This window comes from Pristis pectinata, chromosome 12, assembly GCF_009764475.1.
Source record: "Pristis pectinata isolate sPriPec2 chromosome 12, sPriPec2.1.pri, whole genome shotgun sequence".
Lineage (NCBI taxonomy): Eukaryota > Metazoa > Chordata > Chondrichthyes > Rhinopristiformes > Pristidae > Pristis > Pristis pectinata.
Window position 1 is genome coordinate 3,739,913 of NC_067416.1, and position 18,646 is coordinate 3,758,558.

At 47.5% G+C, this 18,646-nt stretch overlaps 1 protein-coding gene across 2 annotated transcripts in view; it reads left to right on the forward strand.

Annotated features, from left to right (window-relative positions):
- Positions 1–18,646, forward strand: part of zgc:171482 (zinc finger protein) — a 252,768-nt gene that overhangs the window by 907 nt on the left and 233,215 nt on the right. For both annotated transcript variants that reach the window (XR_007957285.1, XM_052027478.1), the window contains exons 2-3: positions 6,588–6,692; positions 16,767–16,859. Coding sequence is in view for 1 of the 2 variants with exons in the window: in XM_052027478.1 (XP_051883438.1) it covers positions 6,588–6,692; positions 16,767–16,859 (198 nt within the window). In the remaining variant the exon portion in view is untranslated. The remainder of the gene's footprint in view (positions 1–6,587; positions 6,693–16,766; positions 16,860–18,646) is intronic.

The following is an 18,646-nucleotide window of genomic DNA, read 5'->3' on the forward strand; positions in this document are numbered from 1 at the left end:
AACTGATTCCTGGGTGAGGAACTGTGGAGAAACTGGGATTGTCCTAGGATCAGAGGAGGTGGCAAGGGGATCTGTGTAAAGTCGTGGGGGGTGCAGGCAGTAGCTGCTCCCATCAGTGGAGGGGTCGGGAAATGGGGGATAGAAGGAAGGTGGACCAGACATTGTGAGAGAAGGGAGACCCAGTCTCCGCAGTGAGTGGTCAGGGTGAGGGACGCATACCCCAAGGAGGAGTGGAGGGAGATTCCGTGGGAGTGGTCAAAAGGGAGCTGGGTGCGTATCTGAGAAGAAAGAGTTTGTAGGGGTCGTTGGTAATTGGTTTATTATTGTCACACGTACTGAGGTACAGTGAAAAAGTTTTGTTTTGCATGCCAGCCAGGCAGATTATTCCATACATAATTACATCAAGGTAGTATGAAAAGGAAAAAAAAAACAGAATGCAGAATAAAGTGTTGCAGCTACAGAGAAAATTCAGTGCCGGCAGACAATAAGGTGCAAGGGCCACAAGGAGGTAGATTGGGAGATCAAGAGTTCATCTTTTAGCGTATGAGTGATCCGTTCAAGAGTCTGATAACAGTGGGATAGAAGCTGTCCTTGAGTCTGGTGGTACGTGCTCTCAAGCTTTTGTATCTCCTACCCAATGGGAGGAGTATGGGGAGAGGGTGGGCAGTGGGACTAAAACCAAACTGCTGGAGGAACTCAGCGGGTCGAGCAGCATCTGTGGAGGCAGAGGGTTGGTCGACATTTTCGGGTCGGGACCCTGCATTCAGAGACTGGGACTAGCTGGGATGCTCTCACACAATGCCAGTACAGACTCGATGGACCGAACAACCTCCTCCCATGTTGCAACCATCCTCTGGTTCGATTCTGTATCTCCTTGACACCATTCTGCTGCAGCTTTTCCTTGCCTCTGAACACTGAAACCCAATTCCTCATCAGTGAGGCCATCCAGCTGATTGAATGGTCCTTAATTTGCAAAGGACTGGGTAACATATGGTGGAAAAAGTTGTTGAGAGATTCAGGTTAGGAACTGTTCGTGTTGTGAATTTTGTATTTGTAATTTTTACAGAATAGACCTTTAAATTACACCACATTTACAATCCTGTAATAAACTGTTCACCCAGGCTATATGCTTTGTTCTAGCACAGTGTGCAGGCTGCAATAGAACCCACACCTTTCTCCCTCGTGTTTTCCCCTCAGTATGAGGCTCGATCACTCAGTGTGGGAACGAGCTTCTCGTTCTCACCACTCTCTGGCTGAGGAAGTATTCCCTCGGCTCCCAACCGGATAAATCAATGCCTGCCCCAATTTTGGGGACATTTCTGTATTTATTATGAACATGGGATGTGTGAGTAAAAGTGTGGAGATGGGATCACTGTGGAATTTTTCTTACATTGCATCCTCAAAGACTTTGAAAAAGCCCCAACAAATTTGAACTTTCAATTTCACGGATGTTTGCACATTGGAAGAAGTGGTTTAGATTTGGGCATGGGCTGCTCTTGGGTTTGGAGACCAGATGTCCATGAAAATCCTGGTGGTGTCTCCACTTTGGAAACAACAAAGTAAGTGTGGGGTTGTCGGTGTGATAACGGTCTCACTTCAGTGTCACCTCCACTCTGTTCTCGATAAGGTCTGGCTCCGCTCAGACCTGGGGAAGGGAACTCTCCACAATTCCACCAGTCTCCACACTGAGTCCCACAGGCCAGTTTCAGCAGGGCTCCCTCTTCACCACCAGGACCGTGTGCCTCAGTCGATCTCTGGAAACCTGTCCTCGCTACACCCTGACTGTGACTTCTACACCGTCCCCACAACAGCCGGCTGGGGGTGTTCACCTCTCACTGTCGTTAACTGCCTCCCCTTTCTGTGTCTATCTCCCTGACTCTCTCTCTCCTTCACTCTCAATCACTCTCACTCTCTGATTCTCTCTGTCCCTGTCTCTTTCTCCCTCTCTCTCTCCCTCTCTCTCTCTCTCTCTCTCTCTCTCTCATGCACACACACTCACAATCATTCTTTCCTGACTCTCTTTCTATATCCCTGCTTCTCCCTTTCTCTCTCTCCCCGTCTCTCACACTCACTCTCTTTCTCTCCCATACTCTCTCTGTTTTTCTCTCACTGTCTGTGTCTGTCTTTCTCCCTCTGTTTTACTCTTGCCTGTCTGTCTCTCTCTGTTTATCCGTCTATCTCTATCTCTCTCTTGTCTCCTTCCTTCTTTCTCTGCATCTCTCTCTGTCTTTCTTTTACACACCATTCTGTGTTTATTCTTTCTCCTACCCTTCTGTTGTTTGATCTTCCCTCTCATTTCCCCCAGGTCTCTCCCCAGCCCCTAATTCCTCCGGGACTCCCTAATATTCCTGATTCCTGCCTCCAGTTCCTCACTCCACTCCTCGCCTCAGTTCCTCACCACTCCTCGCCTCAGTTCCTCACTCCATCCCTCATTCTTTGTCTCTCTCCACTTCATTCCCCTCTCTACCTCTGCAGACGTTGCAGATATATCTGCCTCTCTCTCCTTAGTATCTCTTTCTTTTTCCTGTTTCCTGATCTTAAAGAAAACCTCCTTAACCATGCGAGAGCTGAGATATCGATCAGTTTCTCTCCTGCGCGGATTAGTTCCTCTGGAGGTTCTTGCCAAATAATCACCCCTAGCACAAACTAACAGCAACCGAAAGCAAAACGTCTCTGACCTGAATGTTAACTCTATTTCTCCCTCCACACTGGCTGCCTGACCTGCTGAGTGTTTCTGGCATTTTCTGTTTGTATTTCCAACGTCTTTCACTGTCCATTTAAGGACTGCACAACCTTTCTACGGTATTCGGGGCTGTTGCTCAGTGCATGTGAATGATTTTCCCCATCATAGAACATAGAACACACAACACACAACATAGGACAGTACAGCACAGGAACAGGCCCTTCGGCCCACAATGTTGTGTCAAACTAATTAAACCAATGACTTCTAATTAATCTAATCCCTCTTCCCTGCATATTGACCAGATCCCTCCCTTCTCTGCACATTCATGTGCCTATCTAAGAGTCTTTTAAATGATTCTGTGCTAACTGCTTCCACCCCCACCCCTGGCAGCCCATTCCAGGCCCCCACCACTCTGTGTAAAAAAAAACCTGCCCACACATCTCCTTTGAATTTACCTCCTCTCACCTTAAATACCTGCCCTCCAGTACAAGTATACGCTGTTGATGGTTTATTCATTATCGCCCTTCATGGGTGCTGATTTTGCACAGATGGGTTGATATCTTTTCCAAAAAAAACGGGGCTTTAAATGGAAGTTGTAAAGGTGGCAGCTGTTCCGCTGAACTGAGCCTCTCGAGTTGAAGGCAATAGGATCCACACTCTAATCTTTATTGGGTTAGAAGCCGGAGCAGAGCTACAATTGACCCAAGTCTTCCTGGGTTAGAGAGAGGCAACAACATTCGGGAAGACTCTGCACCTAGCATCTTCAACATTCGGGAAGACTCTGCAACCTCATAGATTACATATACAGTATACAAACCCAATCACTCCATAGAGTCATAGAGAGATAGGGTACAAAACAGGCCCTTCAGCCCACTGAGTCTGTGCCAACCATCAACCACACATTCACACTAATCCTACACTGATCCCATTTTATTCTCGCACATTCCCATCAACTCCCCCCAGGTTCTACCCCCTCACCCACACACTAGGGGCAATCTACAGTGGCCCATTAACCCACCGATCCACACGTCTTTGGAATGTGGGAGGAAACCGGAGCACCTGGAGGAAACCCACGCAGTCACGGGGAGAACGTACAGACTCCTTACAGACAGCGGCGGGAATTGAACCCAGGTCGCTGGCACTGTAATAGCGTTACGCTCACCGCTACGCTACCGTGCCTGCCTGAGGCAGCAGCTCTGCTAGCTGTGCCACAGAACTGCCCCATAATGGTGTTTATGCTCCACTGGAGCCTTCCCCCATATCTTTCCCCATCTCAATCACCAGGCTCAAGGACAGCTTCTACCCCACTGTTATAAGACTATTGAACGGTCCCCTAGTACAATAAGATGGACTCTTGACCTCACAATCTACCTTATTATAACCTTGCACCTTATTGTCTGCCTGCACTGCACTTTCCCTGTAACTGTAACACTTTATTCTGCGTTCTGTTATTGTTTTCCCTTGTACTACCTCAATGCACTGTTGTAATAGAACATAGAAACAGTACCACACAGTATGGGCCCTTCAGCCCACGATGTTGTGTCAACATATACAAACCTACTCCCTGATCAATCTAACCCTTCCCTCCTACACAGCCCATAACCCTCCATTTCTCTTACATCCATGTGCCTATCTAAGAGTCTTTTAAATGTCACTATTGTATCAGCCTCTACCCCCACCCCCGGCAGTGCGTTCCAGGCACCCACCACTCTCTGTGTAAAAAAAAACCCTACCTCTGACATCTCCCCTAAACTTTCCTCCACTCACCTTAAACTGATGTCTTCTGGTATTGGCCATTGCTGCCCTGGGGAAATGGTGCTGGCTGTCCACTCTGTCTATGCCAAATGAAATGATCTGTCTGGATGGCATGCAAAACAAAGTTTTTCACTGTACCTCAGTACCTGTGACAATAGTAATCCAATTTACCAATCTGTCAGTGTGACCCAATGTTCCCTCCTCCGATTCTCCAGCCTCCCCTCAAACCCATCGACACCATCCACCCCCACCCTCCCTGTGAGAGTGAGCTCCACATTCTCTCTGCTCTCTGGGGAAAGGTTTCCAGTGTTGGATTTCCTGGTGCCTATTAAATCGACATATCGGGCAGGGTCGGTGTTTTCTGAAGGTAATTGAATGGGTTCCTGACAGTCACAAAGTGAGGGGCCACACTTGGAGAACCGACATTCACGAGGATGTTACCAGGACTCGAGGGCCTGAGTTATAGGGAGAGGTTGGGAGGACCAGAACATTATTGAGCGGTGACCTTATAGAGATGTATAAAACTATGAGGGGCAGAGATAGGGTGAATGCACTCAGTCCTTTACCCAGGGTTGGGGAATCTAAAACTGGAGGGCACAGATTTCAGGCGAGCAGGGGAAGATTTAGAAGGAACTTGAGGAGCAATTTATTCAATCAGGATTGTCAACATTTTGGGTGAAAACCCCACGTCAGGAGGTTTTTCCTTTCCTGTCCATAATTCCTCTCCCCCCACAGATGCTGCTCGACCCGCTGAGTTCCTCCAGCAGATTGTGTGTTGCTCCAGATCTGCAGTCTCCAGTGTCTCCATGTTATTCTTGCCCAGTTGGTATTTGTATGGAGGTACAGTGAATTCCAATAATCCGGCATCCAATACTGGTTCCGTACCTGAATTACTCATTAGTCCGGAGAGTGAGCCAGGGTTTCAGACCGTAGGCAGGATGCGGAGCCAGAGCCAGCAGTCAGTGCAGCTGGGTCTGGGGTCTGGACTGTGGGCCGGAACAAGGACTGGGGTCTGGAACACCAGGAGTCAGGAACGTCGGGAAGGTTTGCATCCGGAGCCAAGATCCGGAGTTCTTGTATATTTCTCACTCCCTTTAAACTCACCTGAATTAAGGGTGTGTTTGGGTATTAAACAAAAGAGCTGGTCATTGACTTCAGGAAGGGGGGTGGTGCACACGCTCCTGTTTACATCAACAGTCCCGAGGTCGAGAGGGTTGAGAGCTTCAAGTTCCTAGGAGTGAACATCACCAATAGCCTGTCCTGGTCCAACCATGTGGACGCCACGGCCAAGAAAGCTCACCAGCACCTCTACTTCCTCAGGACGTTAAAGAAATTTGGCATGTCCCCTTTGACCCTCACCAATTTTTATTGATGCACCTTAGAAAGCATCCTATCTTGATGAATCACGGCTTGGTACGGCAACTGGTCTTCCCGAGACTGCAAGAAACTGCAGAGTTGTGGACACAGCTCAGCACATCACAGAAACCAGCCTCCCCTCTGTGGACTCTGTCTACACTTCTCGCTGCCTCAGTAAAGCAGCCAGCATAATGAAAGACCCCACCCACCCTGAACATTCTCCCTTCTCCCCCCTCCCATCGGGCAGAAGATACAAAAGCCTGAAAGCACATACCACCAGGCTCAAGGACAGCTTCTATCCTGCTGTTATAAGACTATTGAATGGTTCCCTAGAACAATAAAATGGACTTTTGATCTCACAATCTACCTCATTATGACCTTGCACCTTATTGTCTGCCTGCACTGCACTTTCTCTGTAGCTGTAACACTTTATTCTGCATTCTGTTATTGTTTTCCCTTGTACTACCTCAATGCACTGTGTAATGAATTGATCTGTATGAACAGTATGCAAGAGAAGTTTTTCACTGTACCTCGGTACACGTGACAATAATAAACCAATTTAACAGGAATAACATCAACAGTCCCGAAAATCTGTCAATCCTGCCTGAAGGAAACTGGATTATTGGAATTTGTATTTTGAATTTATTCTGCTCCTGCGGTGGTGGTTGGGTTAAGAGATGAGCCTTCCCTGTGTGGGGACACTTTTCTGATGAATTCCTCTTCCCACCTCCCTCACTCCAGAGGATCATTTATAAGCCGCTCCCAGCCATCTCATGACTTCTATCTTTTGCAGATGAAATCTGCGGGCTCAGGCGTCCTCGAGTTATTCACGGACAGCTACTGTAACACCTGCAATGCGCAACTGATCTCTGAGTCGCAGCGAGTGGCCCATTACGAGGTAAGGATAGTTTCCCACCCTCTGCTCCAACCGCACCCACTGACTGAAGTCACAGTCACACAACACAGAAACAGGCCCTTCGACCCACCACGTCCATGCTGACCATCAGTTACCCATCCATACCAACCCATTTACCAACTCTTGGTCCACAGACCTCTATGCCTCGGCAATTCGAGGGCTCTTCCAGATACTTAATCCTTAATACTCAGTCCCTTAATCCGATCTGCTCCACTTGTTGGGGTGAGGGGGTCAGTGAGTTCGCATCACTGACCACCAAAAGCAATATCATTATCCCCATCATAGCTGAGTGAAGAGCAACCAGAACTTGTGTGATGCTCTTCCCAGGACAACTCAAAGGACTCTACAGCCTATCAGGTCTTGCCACTGGTGTGATGTAAGATGTGCAGCGACCAATACGCCCCCACAAAGAGTAGTGTGATGGTGTTGTACTCAGGGGTTGGCTGAAGGGTAAGTGTTGGTCAGGGCATTAGGGAGTCATCTCTGATCACCTCTGAAACGTTGTATGTTTCATGTCCAGTTGAGAGGGTGAGTAGATAGATAGAGGTGTGCAGCATAGAAACAGGCCCTTTGGCCCATCAAGTCTGTGCCAAAAACCCACACATGACTTCCGCCATTCCCTCACCGCTCCCCTGTGAAGGTTGCCTGGATCGGGGAGTTCCAGTGTTTGGACCAGTAACCTACTGAGTGAGGGAGATAGCAGTGATCACAGGGCCTCAAGCGATGTCCCAGTGTTAACGGGCACCAATGGTTTCTCATGTAAGATAAGATCTCTTTATTAGTCACATATACATCGAAACACACAGTGAAATACATCTTTTGCATAGAGTGTTCTGGGGGCAGCCTGCAAGTGTTGATACGCTTCCGGCACCAACATAGCATGCCCACAGCTTCCTAATCCGTACATCTTTGGAATGTGGGAGGAAACCGGAGCACCCGTAGGAAACCCACGCAGACACGGGGAGAACAGACAAACTCCTTACAGACAGCAGCCCGAATTGAACCCGGGTCGCTGGCGCTGTAATAGTGTTACGTCAACCGCTACACTACCGTGCCTGCCCAGTATACTGAGGGCTAACATTGAACACTCGATGCAGGAAGCCCAGAGCGCAGCGAGAAAGCAGAGGGTGAGTAACCCGACAAAATTTGAGTTTATTGTCATCTGCACAAGTCCATGTGTGCACAGGTGCAATGGAGAACTTACTTGCAGCAGCATCACAGGCACATAGCATCAGATAAGCAGCATTTACAAGAAAGACATAAATTAAACATAAATTATACAAAGTTATACAAGAGAGAACATAATTAGAACAAAAAGCATAAAGTCCATTGTAGTGCAAAATGGTCAAAGTGGTCATAGTGTTGCTACACTGAGGTCAGGTTAGGTTTGTACAGGTTGGTTCAATAACCAAGTAGCTGTTCTTGAACCTGGTGGTGTGGGACTTCAGGCTTCTGTACCTCCTGCCCGATTAAAGTCATCGCTAGAGAGGGGTCAGCATTGGAGTGGATTATAATCGAAAATGATCAAAACAGTGTGAGAAGAGCCAGCAATCCTCAGGCTGTTCAGTAGAAGACACTGCGATCTCCATACCTCAACCCAATCAACTCTCGCCACACACACAGTTTCTTCCATTGTGACACCTGATGTATGTATTCCAGGATTAGTTTTTTTTATTCATTCAAAGGATGTGGGCTTCACAGGCTGAGCCAGCATTTAGTTGCCTGTCCCTAGTTGCCCTTGAGAAGGTGGTGATGAGCTGCCTTCTTGAACCTCTGCAGTCCTTGAGGTGTGGGGACACCCACAGTGCCGTTAGGGAGGGATTTTGACCCAGCGACGGTAAAGGAACAACAATATATTTCCAAGTCGGGACGGTGTGTGTCCTGGAGGGCAACTCCCAGGGGTGGTGTTCCTCGGGCTTCTGCTGCCCTTGTCCTTCTAGCCGGTAGAGGCGGTGGGTTTGGAAGGTGCTGCCTGAGGAGTCTTGGTGAGTTGCCGCAGTGCGTCCTGTAGATGGTACAAACCGCTGCTGCTGTGTGTGGGTGGTAGTGTGAGTGAATGGGTGTGGATGGGGTGCCTATCAAACACGTTGCCCTGTCCTGTGTGGTATCGAGCTTTTTGAGTGTTGTTGAAGCTGCACTCAGCCAGGCAAATGGAGAGTGTCCCATCACACTCCTGTCTTCCTGTCTTGAGTATTGCTGACGGTGGACAGGCTGTGGGGAGCTAGAAGGTAAATCACTCACCGCAGGATTCCTTGATGTCATTGAATGTCAAAGACTATTAAGATCAATAACACCTTCGTCAGAAGACAAAACTCCATCCCTCCTCTGCCAGCTGTCAGGGTGATCCAAGGACGATTAGCCCTTTACTTCAGGGGATCCTGCGACAGTGTCCTTCCTTACAGAAGGTCCTGGGGAGTGACCTGAGGTGCCAAATGTAAGACCCTTCCTTCCCATTACAATAAGAAATGATATCAGAGGAACCATTGACACAGTTCTTATTTGACAAATGTTTATTCCGTCCTCCTCCTGATATTAATCTTTTAACTTTAAGCCAACCTGTAACTGTTGACCTTTCTATGAATGAATTGTAAATTATTACATTACAAAATGACAGCAGCCAAATTGTGCAGAAGGTTCTGGAAATCTAAAAGAATTTGAATTTCTGTGACATTTTCCACAGACACCTCTTGTCTTGAAGTCCTTTCTGGTAATGAAATCCCATTAAAGCCCCACCTTCGACCATGAGGTCATAAGATACAGGGGCAGAATTAGGCCATTTGGCCCATCGAATCTGCTCCTCCATTCAATCAGGGCTGATTTTCTCTTTCAACCCCATTCTCCCACTTTCTCCCCGTTACCCTTAACCCCCTCACCAGTCAAGAACCTATCGATCTCTGCCTTAAATACACCCAATGACTTGGCCTCCACAGCCACCTGTGGCAATGAATTCCACAGATTCACCACCCTCTGGCTGAAGAAATTCCTCCTCATCTCAGTTCTAAAGGGACGTCCCTTTATTCTGAGGCTGTGCCCTCGGATTCTGGACTCTCCCACTGATGGAAACATCCTCTCCACGTCCACTCTATCCAGGCTTTTCAGTATCTGGTACCTCTGTGGTACGATATCTATGGAGAGGGAAACAGGGGACAGGGCAGATCCCACCTGCCATCCTGCACCCCCCCTCCTGCTCCCCAGTGCTCCCAGTGGTTTCAGTGGCCCTCGCATGATCAGTTGTATCTGTAATTGGAGACCAGGCCCTCACACAATTGTTAATTGGTTTATTATCGTCACATGTACCGAGATACAGTGAAAAGCTTTTGTTTGCGTGCCATCCATACAGATCATTCCCGACATAAGTACATCAAGGTAGTGAAAAGAAAAGCAGAATGCAGAATATAGTGTTGCAGTTACAGAGAAAGTGCAGTGCAGGCAGACAATAAGATGCCACGATGAGGTAGACTGGGAGATCAAGAGTTCGTCTTTTAGCATATGGGAGGTCTGCTTCAGAATCTGATAACAGTGGGATAGAAGCTGTCCCTGAGCCTGGTGGTACACATCCTCCTGCAACTTTCCATCTCTTCCTGCTGTCTGTGTATCCATGCCCATTATGTTCTCTACATCCCACCATCAGAGGCATTAATGGGGAGCTGGCAGAGAGAGAAATGAATGGTGTGGTGTGTCCCAGTGGTGTGAACCTCTCTGCCTGTCCATCTTGTTTCTCCCTCTCCATATCTGTTTCTTCCCCCCCCCAATCTATTGTCCACCCTGACTCCCTTGCTTTTGCTCACCATTTATTGTTTCCGAGTTGCTCCACGAACAGTGGTCACTGGGCCGTGTGAGTGAAGACTCAAGCCCATCAGTGAGACTGGAGTCACATGTAGGCTAGACCAGGAAATGGCAACAGATTTCCTCCCAAGCGTGTTTTAAAGAACAACCTGGTATTTTAATGGTCACTACTACTGACACTGGCTTTCTAAAAGTCCAGATTCATTTAGTTATCTGAATGTAAAGTCCTGCGCCACCATCACAAAAGTTCAGAGGGATATGGGGCAAATGTGAGCAAATCGCACAAGCTCAGATGGGTATCTTGGTCGGCATGGATGAGTTGGGCCAAAGGGCCCGTTTCCGTGCTGTATTACTCCATGGCTCTATTTGAACTCAATGATCAGGCCTTTGAGTACTAATGACCTAACCACCATGCTTTCTCTCTCTCTCTCTGTCTGACTTGTAAATACTATTCCTTACCTATTGAGATGCTCCTTGTCAAAAATTCAATTCAGCAGCTTCCCTGAACATAATCATTGTGCTGTTTGCTAAATGCCAGCTGTTAGCTGCTTCATCAGATTATTATACCTCAGTTATTGCTGAATAAATTGTAAAACACAGACAGCAAACAATTATCACACGGACTACCTCACTAAAGCACGTGTTTTGGAGGGCATGTGAGCGGGAAGTCAGCACAACATTTTCCGCATCCTGGAATGTTTCACTGGGACAGGTTTTCTGATTAATGTGCTGTTTGGTGTCTCTGCTGTAGTGACAGTAGAGGTTCATAAAGTCAAAGTCAAGTTTATTGTCATCTGCGCAGGTCCATGTGTGCACAGGTGCAATGAAAAACTTACTTGCAGCAGCATCACAGGCACAGAGCATCAGATAAGCAGCATTCACAAGAAAAACAGAAATTAAACATAAATTATGCACGATTTTTACAAGAAAGACCACAATTAAATAAAAAGTCCATTGTAGTACAAAGTGATCAAAGTGGTCATAGTGTTGCTAAACTGTAGTGATTAGGGTTTTGCAAGTTGGCTCAAGAACCGAATGATTGAAGGGAAGTCGCTGTTCCTGAACCTGGTGGTGTGGGACTTCAGGCTTCTGTACCTCCTGCCCGATGGGAGCTGCAAGAAGATGGCACGGCCCGGATGGTGGGAATCTTTGATGATAGATATTGTCTTCTAGAGGCTGCATCTCCTGCAGATACTACTGATGGTGGGGAGGGATGTGCCAGCGTCCACTACTCTCTGCAGGCTCTCACGTTCCTGCGCATTCGAATTGCCGTACCAGACCATGATGCAACCAGTCAGGATACTTTCAACAGTACATCTGCAGAAGTTTGTTAGTGTTCGGTGACAAGCCAAACCTCCTAAGAAAGTAACAACGCTGGCGTGCCTTCCTTGTGATAAAGGATCTTTCACCTGTTGAGGTACAAGGGAAGTTACCAAGTCATAAATATAAGAGATAGAAGAAGGAATAGGCCATTCTACCCTATGCTGTTCAATAAAATCTTTTGCCTCAGTGCCACTTTCCTGAACTGAACCCATACCCAGTTTTCCCTTAAGAAATTCTATCAATCTTTGTCTTGATTACACTCAGTGACTGACCATCTACAGCTCCCGAGGGAAGAAAATTCCAAAGATTCACCACCTTCGGGGTGAAGAAATTTCTCCTCATCTCACTCCTCTTATTCTGATGCTCTGACCCCTGGTTCTAAACATCGCATGCCATCCCAACACCTTTCCCACATCCACCCTGTAAGTCCTGTCAGACTGCGAAGAGTCCTGCCATTAACCTTGTATTCTGCCTTCAAATTCGATCTTCCAAAGTGTATCACTTCACACTTTTCCGGGTTGAACTCCATCTGCCATTTCTCAGCCCAGGTCTGCATCCTATCAATGTCCTGTTGTAACCTACAGCAACCTTCTGCACTATCCACAACACCACCAACCTTTGTATCATAAGCAAACTTACTAACCCATCCTTCCACATCCTCATCCAAGTCATTTATAATACCTCCACACAATCTTCCAACAAGTCCATCTCTGGTCAGAGCCCTCCTGGGGAACAGGTGGGGTTCCCCGTTGGTCAGGAGCTTCATGGTTGCCATGGACTTGGTGTTGAGGGAGGGGGGGGGGTTCCCAGTTGGGAAAGTCTCGATCTGTCTCAGAGGAGATTTACCAGGGCGTTGCCTGGATCGGAGCATGAGAAGAGACTGGACAGGCTGGACACCAGAGACTGCAGATGCTGGAATCTGGGACAACACACAATCTGCTGGAGGAACTCAGCGGGCCCAGCAGCGTCTGCAGGAGGGAAGGAATCAATCAGGTCCTGTTGCAGGGTTTCGACCCGAAACGCTGACAATTCCTTTCCTCCCACAGATGCTGCTCGACCCGCTGAGTGTCTCCAGCAGATTGTAGATAATGATATGAATCTTTTTCTCTTAGTAGGAGTGTCTAAAGCAAGAGTGTATATGTATGAGATTAGAGGTAGGAGGTTTAGAGGGAATGGAGGGAAATCTTTCACAGAGGGTGCTGGAGTCTGGAACACGCTGTCTGAGGGGGCAGAGGCAGGTACAATCACATGTTTAAGAAGCATCTTGAATCACCAAGGCATAGAAGGCTGTGGACCTAATGGAGATAAACGGGTCTAGAATAACTAAGTAAAATGGTCAGCATACACATGGTGGGCCGAAAGGCCTGCACTGTGTGACTCCATGTCTCACTTGAGTCCTGACTCCAAAGATGTCCCGTTCACAGTCTCAGAGCTTTCCAGAGTTGCTTTTCCAGACAGCTGGTACGTGCACAGCAAGCTCCCACGAAGGAAGGATGCTGAGGATAACAGCCCTCTCTTCATTGGCTGTGGGAGTTTTTACATCCACTTATGAGTGGCCTCGGTTTAGCTCTCCATAGAAACTGGTCGCTCCTGGAGTGCAGCACTCCTTCAGAGCAGGACTGGGGCTTCCAACACTGTGACACAGGTAGACGGGGCGGTGAATGAAGCGTTTGGCACACTTGCCTTCATCGGTCAGGGCATTGAGTACAGGAGTTGGGACGTCATGTTACAGCTGTACAAGTCGTTGGCGAGCCCCACATGGAGCACTGTGTGCAGTTCTGGTCACCCAGCTATAGGAAGGACTGGGGAGTGTGCAGAAAGGATTCACAGGCATGTTACTGACACTGGAGGGCTTGACTTATGAGGAGAGGCTGGATAGGCTGGGACTTTTTCCCTGGAGCAAAGGAGGCTGAGGGTGACCTTATAGAGATTTATAAAATAATGAGGGGCAGAGAAAAGGTGGACGGTCACAGTCATTTTCCCAGGGGAGGGGAGTCTAAAACCAGAGGGCACAGATTTAAGGTGAGAGGGGAGACATTTAAAAGGGGACCTGAGGGGCAACTTCTTCACACAGAGGGTGGTGGGTGTGTGGAACGAGCTGCCAGAGGAAGTGGTAGAGGCAGGTACAACTACAATGTTTAGAAGACATTTGGACAGGTACATGGATAGGAGAGGTTTAGAGGGATATGGGCCAAACACAGGCAAATGGGAATAACTCAGATAGACACCTTGGTCAACAGGGACAGATTGGGTCAAAGGGCCTTTTTCCGTCTGTATAACTCTGTGATTTATTGTGCCTGTGTCAGCATTATTGGTAAATTGGTTTATTATTGTCACATGTGCCGAGGTACAGTGAAAAACTTTGTTTTGCATGCCACCCATACAGATCATTTCATCACATCAGTGCATTGAGGTAGTACAAGGGAAAACAATAACAGAATACAGAATAAAGTGTTACAGTTACAGAGAAAGTGCAGTGCAGGCAGACAGTAAGGTGCAAGGCCATAATGAGGTAGATTATGAGGTCAAGAGTCCATTTTATCATACTAGGGAACCATTCAATAGTCTTATAACAGCGGGATAGAAACTGTCCTTGAGCCTGGTGGTACATGCTGAAAGCAGCGTCACAGGTAGACAGGGCGGTGAAGAAGGCATTTGGCACGCTGGCCTTCAGTCAGGGCACTGAATACAGGAGTTGGGAAGTCATGCTGCAGTCATATAAGACGTTGGTGAGGCCACACCTGGAGTATTGGGTATAGCTTTAGTCACCCTATTATAGGAAAGATACTAGAAAGAGTGCAGAAAAAATTTACCAGGATGTTGCCTGGACTCGGGGGCCTGAGTTACAAGGAGAGGTTGTGTAGACTAGGACCTTATTCCCTGGAACGTAGGAGATTGAGGGGGACCTGATAGAGGTATACAAGCTCATGAGGGGCATAGACAGCGTGAAAGCACATAGTGCTAAAAACCCCCTCCCTGGGAAAAAGACTATGTGCTTTCACCCTGTGTAGGTATAAGATCTAGGTGTAAGAGGGCAGAGGTTTGAGATCAGAGGCGAGAGATTTAAAAGGGACATCAGGGGCAGCTTCTTCATGCAAAGGGTGGTGCGTATTTGGAACGAGCTGCCAGAAATAGTGGTTGAGGCGGCCACATTAGCAACATTTAAAACCCATCTTGATAAGTACATGTATAGGGTCCTTGATTATGTTGGCTGCTTTCCCGATGGGAATCTGGAGTTGAGGTCATAATCAGGTTAGCCTTGATCTTATTCAGTGGTGGAGCAGGCTCGAGTGGTCTACTCCTGTTCCTAATTTGAATCTTTATACGTAATGAAAATGTTGGCCTTCCCTCCTAATGCTGGTGGTGGGATAGGATGAGGGCGATGGTTTGGGGTAGGTGGGAACATTGGTAGGAGTCACGCTACATGTAGGTGTTGGAGACCACATCTGGCGCTCTGGGACCTACCTTGGCCTTCTCATTGTAAGAGGAGGTATTGGCCTTGGAGGAGTGCAGGGTCAATTCACCAGAACGATACCTGGGCTCGAGTTTGGTTTGGAGCTAACCCATCTGCTGATTCCAGAAGCCACCTCTAATATCACGGACAACAAAACCTGTCATCCTTAGGTTTAAAATTAACATTTGTGCCTGCATCAATTGTCACAGGGAGAGATCAAACCGTGCCAGCCTTTACATTGGGAAACACGGTACAGAAAGAGGCCATTCGGCCCAACCAGTCTGTGCTGGTGTTTATACTCCACCAGAGCCTCCTCCCCAATCTTTCCCCATCTCTCAGTTTGACCCTCTTTTTCCTCCTCTTCTCTCTTCTCCCTCTTCCATTGGGCAAAAGATACAAAAACTTGAGAAAACATACCACCCGGCTCAAGGACAGCTTCTATCCCACTGTTATAAGCCTCTTGAACGACCTCTTGTACGATGAAGATGAACTCTTGATCTCTCAATCTACCTCGTCATGGCCCTTGCACCTTATTGTCTGCCTGCACTGCACTTTCTCTGTAACTGTAACACTTCATTCTGAATTCTATTATTGCTTTTCCCTTGTAGAGTCACATGGAGTCACAGAGCACTACAGCAAAGAAACAGGCCCTTCAGCCCATCTAGTCCATGCCGACCTGATCTTCTGCTTAGTCCCATCTGCCTGCACCCGGACCATATCCCTCCAAACCCCTCCCATCCATGTACCTATCCAACCCTCTCTTAAATGCAACAATTGAACCTGCATCCACCACTTCCGCTGGCAGCTTGTTCCACACTCGCACCACCCTCTGAGTGAAGAAGTTCCCCCTCACATTCCCCTTAAATATTTCACCTTTCACCCTACACCTATGACCTCTGGTTCTAGTCTCACCCAACCTGAGGGGAAAAAGCCTATATGCATTCACCCTATCTATCCCCCTCATCATTTTGTATACCTCTATAAGATCTCCCCTCATTCTCCTGCGTTCCGGAGAATAAAGTCCTAACCTATTCAACCTTTCCTTGTGACTCAGGTCCTCAAGTCCTGGCAAAATCTGTGTAAATTTTCTCTGCACTCTTTCAAGATTATGTACTGCCTCGAGGTACTTATGTATGGAAATCTGTCTGGATGGCAGGCAAAACAAAGTTTTTCACTGTACCTCAGTACATGAGATAATAGTAAACCAATTTCCAAGTACTGGTCTCCCCTAAACACATTGACACCCTCCACCTCTACCTACCCCCCCCCCACCCGTGGGAGCGAGCTCCATATTCCCACCACTCTCTGAGGAGATGAGTTTCCTCGGAACTCCCTGTGCATGTAAAAGGTTTCCAAGCCCCCACTGTGGAAAGGACAAAACTCTCACCCTGGTTCTTTTCTCAAAGCCCTGACTCTGTGTTCTGGAGGTGAGGGAGTGACTGTGTGGGCCACGGTTTGGACCCTAACTCTTTCTGCTCACTTTATTCCCTCAGAGCAAGAAACACGCCAACAAGGTTCGCTTGTACTACATGTTGCACCCTGAAGATGGTGGGCCCCCCTCCAAAAAGCTACGGCCTGACAATCCAGTAAGTAACAACCTTGACATATTCATCGCCACATGACCGAGGTATTGCTTGATTACTGTATCCTCCCTCCCTAATAATTGCAACGCACAAGCAGTTCTGGCCCTGGAGGGCAGTGTAGATGATATAAAGTGCTGAGGGGTCTTGGCAGGGAGGATGTGAAGGGGGTGCTTCCTCTTGGGGGAGAATCTAGAACTAGAGGCCACTGCTTAACAATAAGAGGTTCACCAGTCTTCAGGTCCTGACTGGTATTTATTATTAAATGTACTTGATGTTTTTCATTATGAATGATCTTAGTCAATCGTTGGTTGGATTAGAAGAAAATTGCATAAGAAATAAGGAGCTTGCATTATTAATTTCACAGGATGTCACCAAGTATTGCAGATCAAACAGGGTATGGAAAGATTCAATGACAGATAACGCCTGTACAGCAAGGTCCCACAAACAGCAGTGTGGTAAATGACAGATTATCTGTTGATGGTGTTGGTTGAGGGAGGAACATCACCCATCACCCTTACCTCCCCCCCACCCCACACCCCTTGGGATCGAGGGTGACTTGTTTCCCCTCCAGTTCTGTAGGTTCTGAGGCAGCTGATGAGACTGATGTGGGGCACCACAGACTCTTCCACAGTCGGGGCAGTGTCCGATGGGACAGAGGGGTGGATAGTTTGTGAGGTGGTCTTCTCCTCACCCCACTCCACATGGCCTCTGTGTCCCCTGATGCACAAACTCAAAATCCCCATTTTCACCCTGTGGGTGTGGGGTATTTAGGGCGATAATAATTCCTGATGTTAAGACCATTTAATCCCCATTGTCTAACGTTGCTGCTTTAAAAATACAACCAGTGCTCCACTGAGTTGCACGCAGCCTCTGTTTACAATGTGCATTAATGAGGAGTGTTGGACTGACGCTCGTAGCTAGCAGTGAGACAAGGTTCCCGTTGTGCTGAGTTAATGTAACCGAGCCCGCAGCCATGAAACCCTGGCCTGGCTCCACTCCTCCCTTCAAAAGTAGGACAGTCTCCGTGGGACACCATGAACAGAATATGATTTGGCATCTGAATGACGATGTGGCTTCTAAGATGACCATGAGACTGTGGAGTGATGTTGCTTCCCAGTCCCCTGTGAGAGAATGCTGCTCCCAGCGATAACACATTTGTATTCATCTTATTAATATTTCCTTTTCAGTTGGAACATTGATGCTGTGTTCTTCTGTCCATAGAGTGAGAATGGCAGATCTAAGTCAGCTGCACATGTACATTGGTGTGTGTGTGTGTGTGTGTATTTGTGTGTGTGTGCATATACATGTGTATACAGTCGGTCTGTGTGAGTCTATGCGTCTTTGTTGTGCCTGTGTAGATGTATACATCTGAGCATGTGTGCATCCCTGTGTATGCGTCGATAATGTGCACTGGTTTGTGTGTGTATCCCTACACAAGAACGTTCGTCTGTGTGTGTGTGTCTGTGTCTGTCTGTCTGTCTGTCTGTCTGTGATTGTGTGTGGTGTGCACACGTGCGTGGATGTGGGATGTAATTGGTAATTAGTTTATTATTGACTCGTACTGAGGTACAATGCAAAGCTTTTTTTTGCATGCCATCCAGACGGATCATTCCACATATAAGTACATTGAGGTAGTAAAAAGGAAAACAGAATGCAGAATATAGTGTTACAGTTACAGAGAAAGTCCTGTGCAGGCAGACAAATCAGGTACAAGGGCTATGACGAGGTAGATTGAGAGATCAAGGGTTCATCTTTATTGTACAAGAAGTCCATTCAAGAGGCTTGTAACA